Raw genomic sequence first — 12,758 nt, forward strand, 5'->3', positions numbered from 1 at the left:
TTCTGTCTGCTCCATATAAGCAATATTTCAACATTGTTTACACGGCCGATAGTCGGGCAAACTGCCCGTATGTGTGTGCTTCATGCACGGACAGTGCGTGCATGCTATCGGTGCATATACTTTGAATATAAGCCTAGACGGGGATTATTTATGTCTGTTATTTGTGTCCTCTTTTTAAAAAGCAAAATAGGATATCCCTGAAATGATGGATGACAGCCAGCATGTGTGGTCATTTGTTTTAATGCTTCTGCGCATGCGTAATACTTGAATGGTCTCAATGGACAAAGGCAGTCTGAACGGACACGCCAAAAAAACAGATATGATAAAAAACCTGTATTAAAACCTGTAGTATGAACCTAGCCATGGTTCTCCGTTTAAACTCGATGCCATTTGACATTTACTCTTTAGTCTACATAGCAAAGTGCATTAACTGTTTCAGCAACTGTTCCTGTGCTTTTTTGTTTTAAACATGTTACTGTGCCACTGAATTATTTTTAAACAACAATAGCATAGAAAAATACTTGTCTTTAGTAAATGCTTCATTGAGTCAGTCCACTCAAATCTGCTCACGCTGTTCACTTTCACACACACGCAATGAATTGCCACTCACACTAGCACAAGTGTTTAACAATCTCGAGCGCACGTACCAAGAAAAGAGGCAGGACAGAGAGTGATTGGATCGGGACATCTCTAGTTTGTTGGCTTGTGGACGGAGCTGGGTTGGCGCAACACATTAGAAGTATCTAAAATATCGATACTCAGATCGTGACATAAAGGAACGCGATATATCGATAGATGATATTATTTCCCAGCTCTAACTTCACAATATAACACTGCACAAGGACCAACCAATCTTAAAAGTTTTATTGATTAAGAAATAAATAAAAATGAAAAAAAAAAATCAACCCATTAAAGAATTCATACATTTTTCTCACAGTTTGATCTCATGTGACTGGGGGGAAAGTGCAAGAGGTGATTGTTAGCAAGTAAATAATGGTGCCACTTTGAAAGTTGCCCAGTGCAAAAACAGCAATAATCAAAACACGCAACACGAATTACAATTCAGACTATCAGATTGTCACAAATGTCAATTCTGCTTGACCGCCTCTTCAAACAAAAAATGAGTACTGCATACTTTGTGTTCTTATTGTTGGTGTAAATGCAAAATTAGGGAAAATTTGGAGCCATTCAGCGAAAGAGAAGTGGTAAAGACATTATAAAAACACTTACAATCACAAGGATTTTTTGGGAAGGGCAATTAAGGCCAGAAGCAGAACCTGAAAGATATATACAGTACATATATATTTGGTCAGTTTAAGGGAATTCATTTTATGGTCTCAATATGGTGCCATTGAAGAAATGCCATGCAGTCATACTCACTAAAGAACTTGGTCTTAGACATGGTGATATTGGTCACTGGATTCGTGGCCTTGCATGTGAAGTTGGAATTCACCACCGGGATTTCAATGAGACTCTCGGTGAAGGACGGTAACTCTGCGTCATTAAGAAACCACTGGTACTCGCTTTCTGGTCGCGAATCAGCGACACACTCAATGGAAATGGCAAATTCTGTTGGAGAGATATCTGGCCCAATGATAGTTACGCTGACTGGCCCATCTGCAACAGCACAATGTCCATTTTAGTTGAAACAGAAGAAACTTTGATTTGTTGATACCACTCAATTCCCTCAGTTAACTTACAGTTAACCAGGAGCTCGTACGGGGGACTTCCTTGACGACCAAGCAGATTGCTGGCAACGCACATGTATGTTCCGTCGTCATATCGCGTCAAGGGTGCAAAATGAAGCCGATTCTCATGTATATAGTAGTGCGAATGATTGGTGGTGGACTTGTTTGATGGGAGATCCTCATCGTCCTTCCTCCACTGAATGGATGTGTAAGGGCCATCCACCTCACAGGTGAGCGTAAAGTTTTCTCCTTCAATGGGAATAGTGTTTTGTTCCACCCTCACCGAATTGATGTCCTCTAAAAATGAGAACACACAGTTCGGAAGTGGAGTACATATTGATTCTGAATTCTAAAGGTATGTTGCTATTTACATATAGAAAACATTTACACATTTGGGAATCTTACCAATGACTTGCAGCATCAGTGAACTGCTGCTGTTTTTCCCTGACACAGGATTTTGGGCCTTGCATGTGTAATGTCCACTCATGTTTAGCATTACAGAGTCAATTGCCAACACTGAACTGTTGGCAACAAGGCTCATGTTGTACCACCAGCTGAAGTGGCTACCAGGCCGCGACACAGCAGAGCAGGTGAATTTTACCGATTCTCCCTTTGCAGCAATCAATGGACCACCATTGATCAATGGTGTGTCTGGTCCAACTGCAACGATAGAAAAACAAGCATGATTGGTAAGTGCCTTTCCAGATTTTTTTCCTACTATGTCCATGTCATACTCACAGTTTACATCGAGTATGTGAGGATGGCTCGCCATGGTTTGAACCCGATTAATAGCATAGCAATGGTATTGTCCAGTATCATTCCGGTGCAGCTCTTCAAAAGTGACAGTCAGGTTATCAATGGACATCATGACCCTGTCGTCCGCGACTATCAACTGTCCGTTCTTTAACCATAAGACTTGGTCAACAGGCCCGGACACGTTACAAGTCATGGTGTAGTTATATCCTTCCACGGGAGGATGTGTGGGAACATTGATGCGTACATCCTTGATTTCCTCTGTGAAAGGAAAGGTAATCTTTTGTTGGAAATATAATAGAAACTGTTTTTTATAAGATGTAGAGAGAAAAACATTGTCAGACATTGAACACCCAAGTGAGGTGTTTTAGCCGGAAAATGTTCTTATGGTCTTACCGATAACAGTCAGCATGGTGTCAGCGGAGCTGTTTTCACCCGTGATGGTGTTGCGTGCCTCACAGGTGTATGTCCCACTCATGTTCTGGCTAAGAGCAGGTGTTAGGTACACCGAGGTATTGGCCACAGGGGTGCCATCGAAGAACCAAGTATACTGGCTTGGAGGGTAAGACATGGCACTGCAGTTGAGTTGGATGCTGGTTCCTTCCAGGGCCTCAAGAGGTTTCGTCACATTTGGCACTCCGGGTCCAACTAAAACATAAATCACCGATTGTTACAATGTTGACACACTGGTCATATCTGCTATATGTCATGACATAAGAGTTGATAAACCAGTCATTTCCTGTAGCCTTAATGACATGGCATGGATAAACTAGCTCCATTTTATTCTGTCATTTCATAGCAGTTAAAAAACAAAACAAAAAAACAACTCACATATGACGTTGAGGTTATAATTTTCACTGGTGAAGTTACTCAAAGGGTTGTACGCTTCGCATGTGTAAATCCCATTGTCTGAAAGCATCAAAGGCTCAAAGGTGAGGGTAGCGTTATTCATGGTAAGGCTCCTGGTTCCGTTTGTATACAGCAGAGCTCCATTGTGCCTCCAGGTAATGGACTCAATGCTTCCCTCTGCCTCGCAGGTAAGATTAAACGTGCCGTTCAGGATAGGATGTGTAGCTGGTGCCGTTACATTAGCCATGGTCACCGGTGCTGTGGACAAGTTAAAGAGACCATCCGAAGGGGAAGTTAATATCCAATTTTCTCATATTGTCACCAGGCACTGCTTTTCATTTCATTCAGACCTTTACAGTGGCTCACTTTTTTGCCTTATTGGAGAAACTATTCACATACAGTTTGTTAGCAAAAGAATGACTACCCAAAACAGATGAAGTATAGCATCTGACCCCCACGTGCCCCCCCGAAAAAAGTTCCTCCATTTACCCAAGACTGTAAGCATGTGGTAAGCGCTGCTGTTTCTCCCGGTTATGTTGTTGAAGGCCATGCAGGTGTACGTCCCACTCATGTTTAATGTCAACGGTCCTGCCAGGTAATTTGCTGTGGTAGCCACCTCGGTATCATTAAAGCTCCAGCTGTATGTACTCGGAGGATTGGAGGTACTGGAACAATTGAGGAACACCTCGCTTCCAGTCAGGGCCACAGATGGTGCTGTGATCATTGGTTTGTCTGGGCCAACTACGAAAACATGCAAACATGGGTTAAGTTAACTATACTGTTACTTTTAAGCAATTACTAAGCTCCATAATAGAATCTAATTATTTGATATCCTAAGTATTTGATATGCTCCACACGGAGTTAAAATCAGTGTACTAGTACGATCTTTGTCCTCATTAGTAAGATAATTTAGCACACAAGAACAACTCTGGCTTATTAGCAACCGTTTCTTACTACCCACTACACTGTCGCTCTACCAGTGTTCTGAATTAGTTTTACCATTTATTTGCTCTCCTTGTCATCCAGTTTAGTGTGGTCTGTCATGGTAGTGCATTGATAAGCCAGTATATTGGCGATACACGATACAGCATCGACACACCACATCTGCCATGATACCATCTGCAATGATGCTATAATTACTTGTACCACCTATGGCATTGATTCTTAACCTGGGTTTGCTCGAACCTCAGGGGTTCGGTTCGTTAGTCTAAGGGGTTCGGCAAAGGTTGAGACACACTCTATTTTCAAATGCTGTCTAAAGGCAAAGTAACATTTTAAAATAGGTTTTGGACTGGTTTGCCACCCATTTACAGGCTTTATTCCACTCTTTCAACTGCTAGCCCTCTATCTAATGCGAGAAGAAACTGGTTTGCTCAGTGGAAGGTTGACTCGGACTTGGCATGAGGAAGTATGATAACAAACAGGTGGTGTGGGGTGCACAAATAATTAAACATTTGCCTCATTTTATGAAATGAAAATAAAGTATGTGATGCAAGGATAACGACAATAAAATGAGAATATAGACATGAAAACAACAAAAGGAAAAGTGTGAAATCAAAATATCATTTTCCAATGTGAAAATCAACAGCAAAAGGCAAAATTATGTGTGGTCCATTTGAAATTTGAACAGGATTTCACTTAGATATTAACTCGCTAGCTCAGCTATATCAGTTTAAAATTTGAAAAAAAAAAAAAAAAGCTTTTTCATTAAATTCCAAAGGGTTCAGTGAATGCACATGTTAAACTCCTGGGGTTTGGTACCTCTAGCAAGGTTTAGAACTGCTGATCTATATCCATTGGTCATTTCCATATACAGTATGTGCTCTTTGTCATGTTTTTTACTGTAGCACTTTTCCTATCTTAAGGTTTTTTTTAGAAGGTTTGACAGTAACGCTGTTTCAATCTTGTCCGATATGTACTGCAAGTTTGACCACAAAGTTGACTTTGATTAAACATGGATGCATTTATCTGTCATAACAAGCTCCAATAAAGCACACCATAGAGAAATACTATTATAGAGAGATTAGATTGTTCAAAATCAATGGAGTTCCAGTAGAATTCTTACACTACCATTGAGCTCAAACTAAAAAAAACAAAACATTTGTGATCAGTGCATTTTAAGTGGAACAAGTGCTTTAACTTACAGTTAACTTCCAAATAGTATGTATCACTGGTCATGTTGCTCACAGCGTTGAAAGCGTGACACATATACAGGCCAGTATCAGAGGGATAGACTGGGTGGAGAGTTAGCGTCTTGTTCCCTGCACCAAAGATCGTGGTGTTGTCAGCAGACACCGTGTCGCTGTTCATCCACCACAGGATCGTTTCTGCTTCTCCGCTCACATGGCAGTTAAGGGTGAAGGGCATCCCAGCCACTGCCGCCATGCCCATGTCGTTCACCATCACGGCTGTTATTGGTGCTGTGGGATACATTGTTTATTGCAAAACATCACTGCAAAGATATCTGACATCATTAGTTTCGTTCTCAAAAAGTATTGGAGCTAACTCTTTGTCCTAAGCATGAAAACTAACCCTGCACATAAGCCCATATGAAACCAAATATCTGTTTGGGATAGAAGCAACACGAGGTTGTCTGTACGGGCACTACCGTCAAACTGAAGAGACATTTGGTGTGATGTATCACAATCTGGCCATCCAGTTTCTTCTGCTTGTGCTGCCCAGGGTCAGACTACACCCTGGATTGGTTATCATATACAGTACAGTCATATATCTATTTTCTACTGCTTTTCCTGTCAAGAGTCATGGGTCACAACTGGAGCCATCTACCTATCCTTAGTTTCCCATCTAATTATCATGTTAAGTGTCATAGGGCTGGAGCCTCTCCCAACTGATTGGTTTATGCTACACTCTGGATTGGTTTCTCGTCATTCACAGGGCACATACAGATATCTATTTTCAACCTAACCTTACCTATGATTCTGATCATTGCACTGGCACTGCTGAATCTGGATGTCACAGAGTTGTACAGGAGACACTGGTAGTCTCCTGAGTGGCTCTCTGTGGCCGTTGTTAAATTAAGCTCTGCCTCAGAGTGGTTGAGATCCATCCCATCTACCATCCAATGGATTGTCGCTGCAGGCTTTGACTCAGCTGAGCACAACAGGGTTATGTTTGAGCCTTCTATGTGGGTGTCCACCTCAGGAGTGACTGAAACGATGGCATTTGTAGGTCCGTCTAGAGAAATGAGACAAAGGGTCACAGTGCATAAGACATACACTACTGGACTCTGAAGTATAATACTGGACAGAAACTAGCTTCTGAGATACAGAAAATCTTTGTTTACTCTGGGGGGATGTTCAAGCACCTCCTGTGATGGTGTTTAAAATGTGACTATAGAGAATATAGACAATAATGCAGTGTCTTTGTACATATATGTGACTTGATGAGGCGGAACTTGCTAGGGTCATGTATGGCATTAGTGAATGTGTGCGTGAGGGTATGGGTGAGAGCAGTGATCAACAGTAGCTTCTGAGTGGAGTTTTTGCGTATTTTACTGTTGTTGTGGCAGTGTTGACCTATTTGCAAGGTGATAGGAACGGTCCCTGCTGCAGATATTAAAAATCCACTAGTAATCGACACCCACCCCCCAAAGTGTTTGCCTCAGATACCACAAGATTGCAGCAAAGCACTATTTTATTCTATCTAGATTTGTTGGAACACCATGTAACGATAATGCTTTTAACTCACAACTGATGTTCAATGTTACAGGTGGGCTGATTTCATTGCTGACGCCATTGGTCACGTTACACCTGAACGGTCCCTCGTCGTACCGCGTCACCTGGATGATGGTGAGCTGGGAGCTGTCGGCGCTAAGCTGGACAAAACTGTCGAACACTACCTCCGACGTGTCGTTAAGCCAGGTGTAGTGCAGAGAGGTGCCCGTGGCTGCAGCGCAGGTAAGCACCGCCGTGTCATTACTCTCCACCAAGTCAGTGCCGTTTGTGGTCAAGCTAACATTTGAAATGGGCTCTGTATGGAAAGAAGAGCCGACAATCATTTTGTGACCATTGAACAAGGGAAAGAAGAAGGATGAGAAAAGTCTGAACCTGGAATGGAAAGAGTAGTCATACTATATATTTGAGTAGAAACAGATTCTTATTTTAGAAACATTTGAAGTATTGAATCAACTCGTTAATTTTAAATCCATATTTGTCAGATGATCCCCAAACACGCATTATGTTGTTGAGTCTTTTTATCGCAAGCCAGGGAATATGGATCATTTTGCATAGATCAACGTAGTATTTGAGGAGATCATGTTGCCAAATTCTGATGAAGAAATGCCCTTTGAAGGAGTTTTTCAACATAGCTCCAAAACAAACAATCTGGAGCCTATCCAAGATGATGTGCACAACAGGCAAACTACACACTTGAATAGTTGCCATCCAATCAACAAACTGTCTGGCAAACCTCAACTATCCAACCACTTCCCTCTTCATCTAATGTTCAGGCCAATCAGGAGAAAGGCGGAAGTTGCAGATTGACCTGGAAGCAACCATCTGGTTAAATACAATGTTGGAATCAGAACAGTTTTGTAGATAGGTCAATTTCCCAAGTTTTGTCTGAAATACACTTAATTTCCTTTTTAAAAGAGGAGCATTAAAACCTTTTTTTTTTTTTTTGATGGGAAACGATGTTTTCGCGAGTGTGACCAGAAGAGCCATCATCCAATCAGCAGCCGTATACAATATTTTGAAACAGGTTTCAATTGGATCTTTTCTAGATTTATATGCGAAAAATACATTCGTAGTGGATATATGGAACAATCAATCTAGTGTGCCAGGTTACTGTCCAGGGTTTCCTCTACTTATAAAAGATTGTGGTGCACCGCTGCACCAAAATAAAAGCCACCACGCCTTGAAAACGAGATGTCGTTTCAAAGTAGCGGGAGCCTATTGTGAGGCATATTTATATCTGTGCTATCAGGCTGTTTCGGAAAACGGATATACGGAATCACGGCTAACGAAACCTTGATAAAGGCGCTTTTTTTTTTTTTTAAGTTTCGCAAGCTCTGAGACACATGAAAAATGACTCATAGCTCTCCTTACTAAGGTAAATGTTATATCGCTGTGCGTTTGTGATGAATTGCAGTTCACGGACAACAAAAAAAAACTATTTACCTTCTCACTGAAGCTAGTAAAGCTAAATGTTATATCTCAGTGCATTTGTGAGGAATTGCAGTTCACGGACAACAACAAAAAAAAACTATTTACCTTTTCACTGAAGCTAGTAAAACATGGCAGTTATAATTTCCCCCTACTCCTTGAAATAGGAAAAGTCGCTGTTTTGTTGCGCAACAATGAAAAATGAACACATTGGTGCTTGGGACTATATATTAAATATGCTTAACGCTTTTCACTTCCTGACAGCGTCTATGCCAGGCTACGTGGCTCCTCCCATTTTGCGCTTGCCGTAGACTGCTCTTAACACAGGGCTGACGCTATTGTGAGAAGGCCTTTGAGATTTAAAGATACATTGTAATTTATAATTTGTATAATTTAACAATACATCTAAATGAATATATATAGCTCATTATTTACATACTATTTGCCAGATGTCGTCTGAAATAGCACGTTAAATTCAAATTGTTCCTTTAAACGCTTTATTTTGAAAATCACATCGGTTCTTCTATCGCAAGCTTGTGCCCGACTACGTTTGCGCGGAGTTGGAAATCGGGAGAAAAATCCACAGGAAGGTATTTCAAGTTGATGAATGCGATTCTGGTTTAAGCCTGTTAAAGCCACCTGAATATTGACATTGACATAACATTTCAGTTCTGTATTGCGTGTGTTTGACCCGAATCATCGTGTCCTAGCATAGTGTTTGTTCGTTGCTGATGTCGCTGGTTGTAATTTCAGATGAGTATTTTGAAGTATTTAGAGAAAAGTTTTGAACGACGACGTTCCGTTAACAGAAGGACTATTATTGTTGTGGTAATGTGGTACTTATTAAGGCCAAATAAAAGGAAAAGGAGGGACTACGAGATGTAAGTCGTATTATTGCTCCGAGAAAAAAAGTCGTATTATTACGTAGGGGTAATGTAGCTGTAATCAGCTACGCATTTTCCGTACATGTACCGTTGCTGAGAGCTACGTTATTAGCCTGGCTAATGAAATATTTTAAATAGATCTTTGTTATGGTACTTCTTGGGAAAATAAATGTGGGGGAAAAAAATCTCATTTGTCAGTATATGAAGCAATTTCGCCGTGCATGCAGACCCGTGCCACCCATAAGGCGATTTAGGCAACCGCCTAAGGGTGCACCAGCGTCCAAAACGGCGTCAAGAAAAATATTCAAATAATATTTGATGATAGCAGTATTCAAAAAATTATACAAAACAATAAAACAAAAGAACAACAAAAACGTTCATAATAAGTATTTAAATAATAATGAAATCATTTTTCTAGTGTGCCTTCTGCCCGTTTCACTTTTTCCTGTAATGCGATAATTTCACTACAGACCCTAGTCTCACTCACCACCCAGCAGACCAGCAAGCTACCTGAAGGTGCTATTTTTAGCCTTCGCAATTGAGCGACATTACAGTGACAAGTCAACTTCATGAAAAGACAAAAGCCCTACGGGACCAAGAAGAAAAAGAAAGAAGACAGCAAACACGTGAAGAAAAACAGAGGTTTGTTGTGATGATTTTTTTCAACAGCATTAGCATGTAGATTTAGCGCAACTGCAAGCTAGCAGTTATTTACATAGAGCTTATATGACTTAGTGCTAAAGCCAGGCTGTTGTTTTAGAAATATTTTCAGTATTCAGCCAGCTGTGGATTAGTTTCAGTTAAATTTACTCCCCCTCCAATTTTAGAGAAATTTGGACAAAGTGTATGGGAGACTAAAATTGTCTTGCGGATCTTCATGTGATGTGAACCACTTTTACCTTGTGTTAAATTGTGCTTTTCAAATCAATTAGCCTTGCCTAAAAGTGGCGAGGTTAATTAAATAAATACACCATTAAATATGGAATTAATCATTTCAAAGTTCTGGGGGACTAAAAGTGCCACGGATTTAAATGCAAACATTTGTTATTAAATGTGTCTTTAATTCATTAATTTTTTTCGCTATCATATATTATTTAATTCATTATTATTGGATAGTCCTGTGTAGTTGACGTGTTTCAAGAATTTATTTTCTTTTAACAACACCCATCAAAGATAGTGGCCGGATCCAATAAACCGGTACAGTAGGCTGTAAGAATTTAGTCGTTATTATGGTTATGTCATGCTGGTTTCACAATCAACAGCTGTTTGACTAATATAATGTAACATTCCACTTTCTTCTCTTTGTAGATGCTCTTCTGAAATATTTTCCTTCTACCTCTGTACATCCTGAGCCATCTTTTACAGCGAACTTATCCACATCAGCACCAAGTCCAGGAAAAAAGTGCACCTTCCAAAACAACGGTCACATGAAAGTGCAATAGATGCTTTTGCATCAGCGAAGCCAAGGTGAGTAAGGTTATCGGTCAAGGTTATAGGTCATATTGTAATTCATTCATTCATTTTCCATGCCGCTTTTCCTCACAAGGGTCGCGGAGGTGCTGGAGCCTATCCCAGCTAACTACGGGCAGTAGGCAGGGGACACCCTGAACTGGTTGCCAGCCAATCGCAGGGCACAAGGAGACATACAACCATTCATGCACACACTCATACCTACGGACAATTTAGAGTGTTCAATCAGCCTACCATGCATGATTTTGGGATGTGGGAGGAAACCGGAGTTCCCGGAGGAAACCCACGCAGGCACGGGGAGACCATGCAAACTCCACACAGGAAGGCCGAAGCCCGGGATCGAACCCTTGATCTCAGAACTGTGAGGCAGACGTGCTAACCACTCAGCCACCGTGCCGCCTCATATTGTAATAACAATTCTAATTTATTTAATACATATGTTTTTGAAGTGTTTTTTATTGGTGCTTTTGAATAGTTATTACAGCATTTTTCTTTTAATTTATGCACTTGTTCATTGTCTTGTTATATATAATAAATTAAAAAGAGAATGTTCTTTTTCAGTGTGAGTGTTTAAATATCTTGATGAAAATGGAGTGTGGGGGGGCAACAAATGTGTTGCTTAGGGCAACAAATTGGTCAGGAACGGCCCTGCGTGCATGACATGGTGAGGGTGTCCGATTCCGATGCAGCCCACCACCACAGCGTCAAAAAATTCTAGGGGAAACCCTGCTGTCCATGGTCAAAACTGAGAACCTCGGGCAACTACATCCTGATCAGTAGTAAGCCAGGTCAAATACAGACAGACAACTACTGAGTCATTCAACCATTATTTACTGTTAATCTTAACAGAGTTACACTCTTCAAAATTCTCCTTACCTTGAACCGACAGCTCTAACTGGGAAGCATCCGAAGTCACATCCTGAAGCGAATATGTCCCAGAATCTTCCAGCCTGGCCGAAATCACAGTCAACGATGAGGTGTTGGGATTGAATCCCACCCTGTCTATAAAATTGGGAGTGATGATTTGCCCTCCAGGGAAAAGTAAGACCAAAATTTCGTTGTTAAAAATCCATGCTCCTGTGTTGACTGGGTGGTCGCTGAAAAGAGTGACATTTGTCCCCACGGGTATTGGGTTCTCCGAGGCAGATATACCCTGAGCGCGCACATGATCTGCAGACAGAGAACAGGTGGTCTCCAATACTTCATCTGATTAGAATTAAAGAAAATTTACAAGTCCTTACCTGTTGTGTAAGCTAACACCGATATGATGACAATACATACTAACGGAGCTTCCATGGTGTGTTCCCTTGGCCTTCTGAGCTAAACTTAATCAAATGCGAAAATAAGGATGGCTCCCGCTCTCTTTCTTGATGGCAAATATTTGCTGTGCTCCACCTTCTGTTGATGCAAATGCTCAGCACTGCCACCGCAAAACCACCACGCCCTATTTTGCCCTGATCCAGCCAGAGCTGCGCCACAGGAGTGTCCATTTACTGTAAACCTTTTTTCTTGTCCTGCAACTTTCCATCCTCCAGTTGTGGGAGTGGGAGAAAACACTTGACACCTTCTATTCAACTTAACATCAAGACCTTTGAGCTTTAGCAACATTCCTTCAGTTAGTGAATAAGCACTGAGAAGTTTACTGTGTAACAAACAATTTCAAATCAGGCAGTTCCATCCAATTATAGATAGACAAACACAAAAATTCATTTTCATAAATGTTTGGTGATTAAGAAAGCACATGGTTTTTGTTTTGTTTATTAATTCATTGGTGGGAAAATGTTTCCCTTCCGAGGCCCATTTCAATAGAGCTATGTTGGCCATAGAAAATATGTGAAAAATTATAAGCAAAAGAAATGTATGAAATCCTCTTTTCGTATTGAAATGAATGTTTAGGCCTTTAATCTGTTCCAACCTGTGTGAATCATTTAGGCCTTCCATGTTTAGAAAAAAAACAACATTAAAAAAATTTTAAAAAACTGGTTGCTTAA

The 12,758-nt window shown here is 40.7% G+C and overlaps 1 protein-coding gene across 1 annotated transcript; it reads right to left on the reverse strand.

Moving 5' to 3' along the window:
• Nucleotides 1-332: 332 nt before the first annotated feature.
• Nucleotides 333-12,178, reverse strand: ceacam1 (CEA cell adhesion molecule 1). The gene is made up of 13 exons (XM_057833984.1): nt 12,009-12,178; nt 11,644-11,937; nt 6,999-7,280; nt 6,222-6,485; nt 5,435-5,710; nt 3,780-4,031; nt 3,273-3,548; nt 2,838-3,089; nt 2,427-2,702; nt 2,094-2,348; nt 1,701-1,985; nt 1,381-1,617; nt 333-1,277 (listed from the first exon to the last, which is right to left on the reverse strand). Exons 1-13 carry the CDS (start codon nt 12,061-12,063, stop codon nt 1,189-1,191), a joined length of 3,093 nt encoding a protein of 1,030 aa, XP_057689967.1. The 5' UTR covers nt 12,064-12,178; the 3' UTR covers nt 333-1,188.
• Between the last annotated feature and the right edge of the window lie 580 nt (nt 12,179-12,758).

Source organism: Corythoichthys intestinalis, chromosome 4 (genome assembly GCF_030265065.1).
Source record: "Corythoichthys intestinalis isolate RoL2023-P3 chromosome 4, ASM3026506v1, whole genome shotgun sequence".
In the NCBI taxonomy this organism is placed as follows: domain Eukaryota; kingdom Metazoa; phylum Chordata; class Actinopteri; order Syngnathiformes; family Syngnathidae; genus Corythoichthys; species Corythoichthys intestinalis.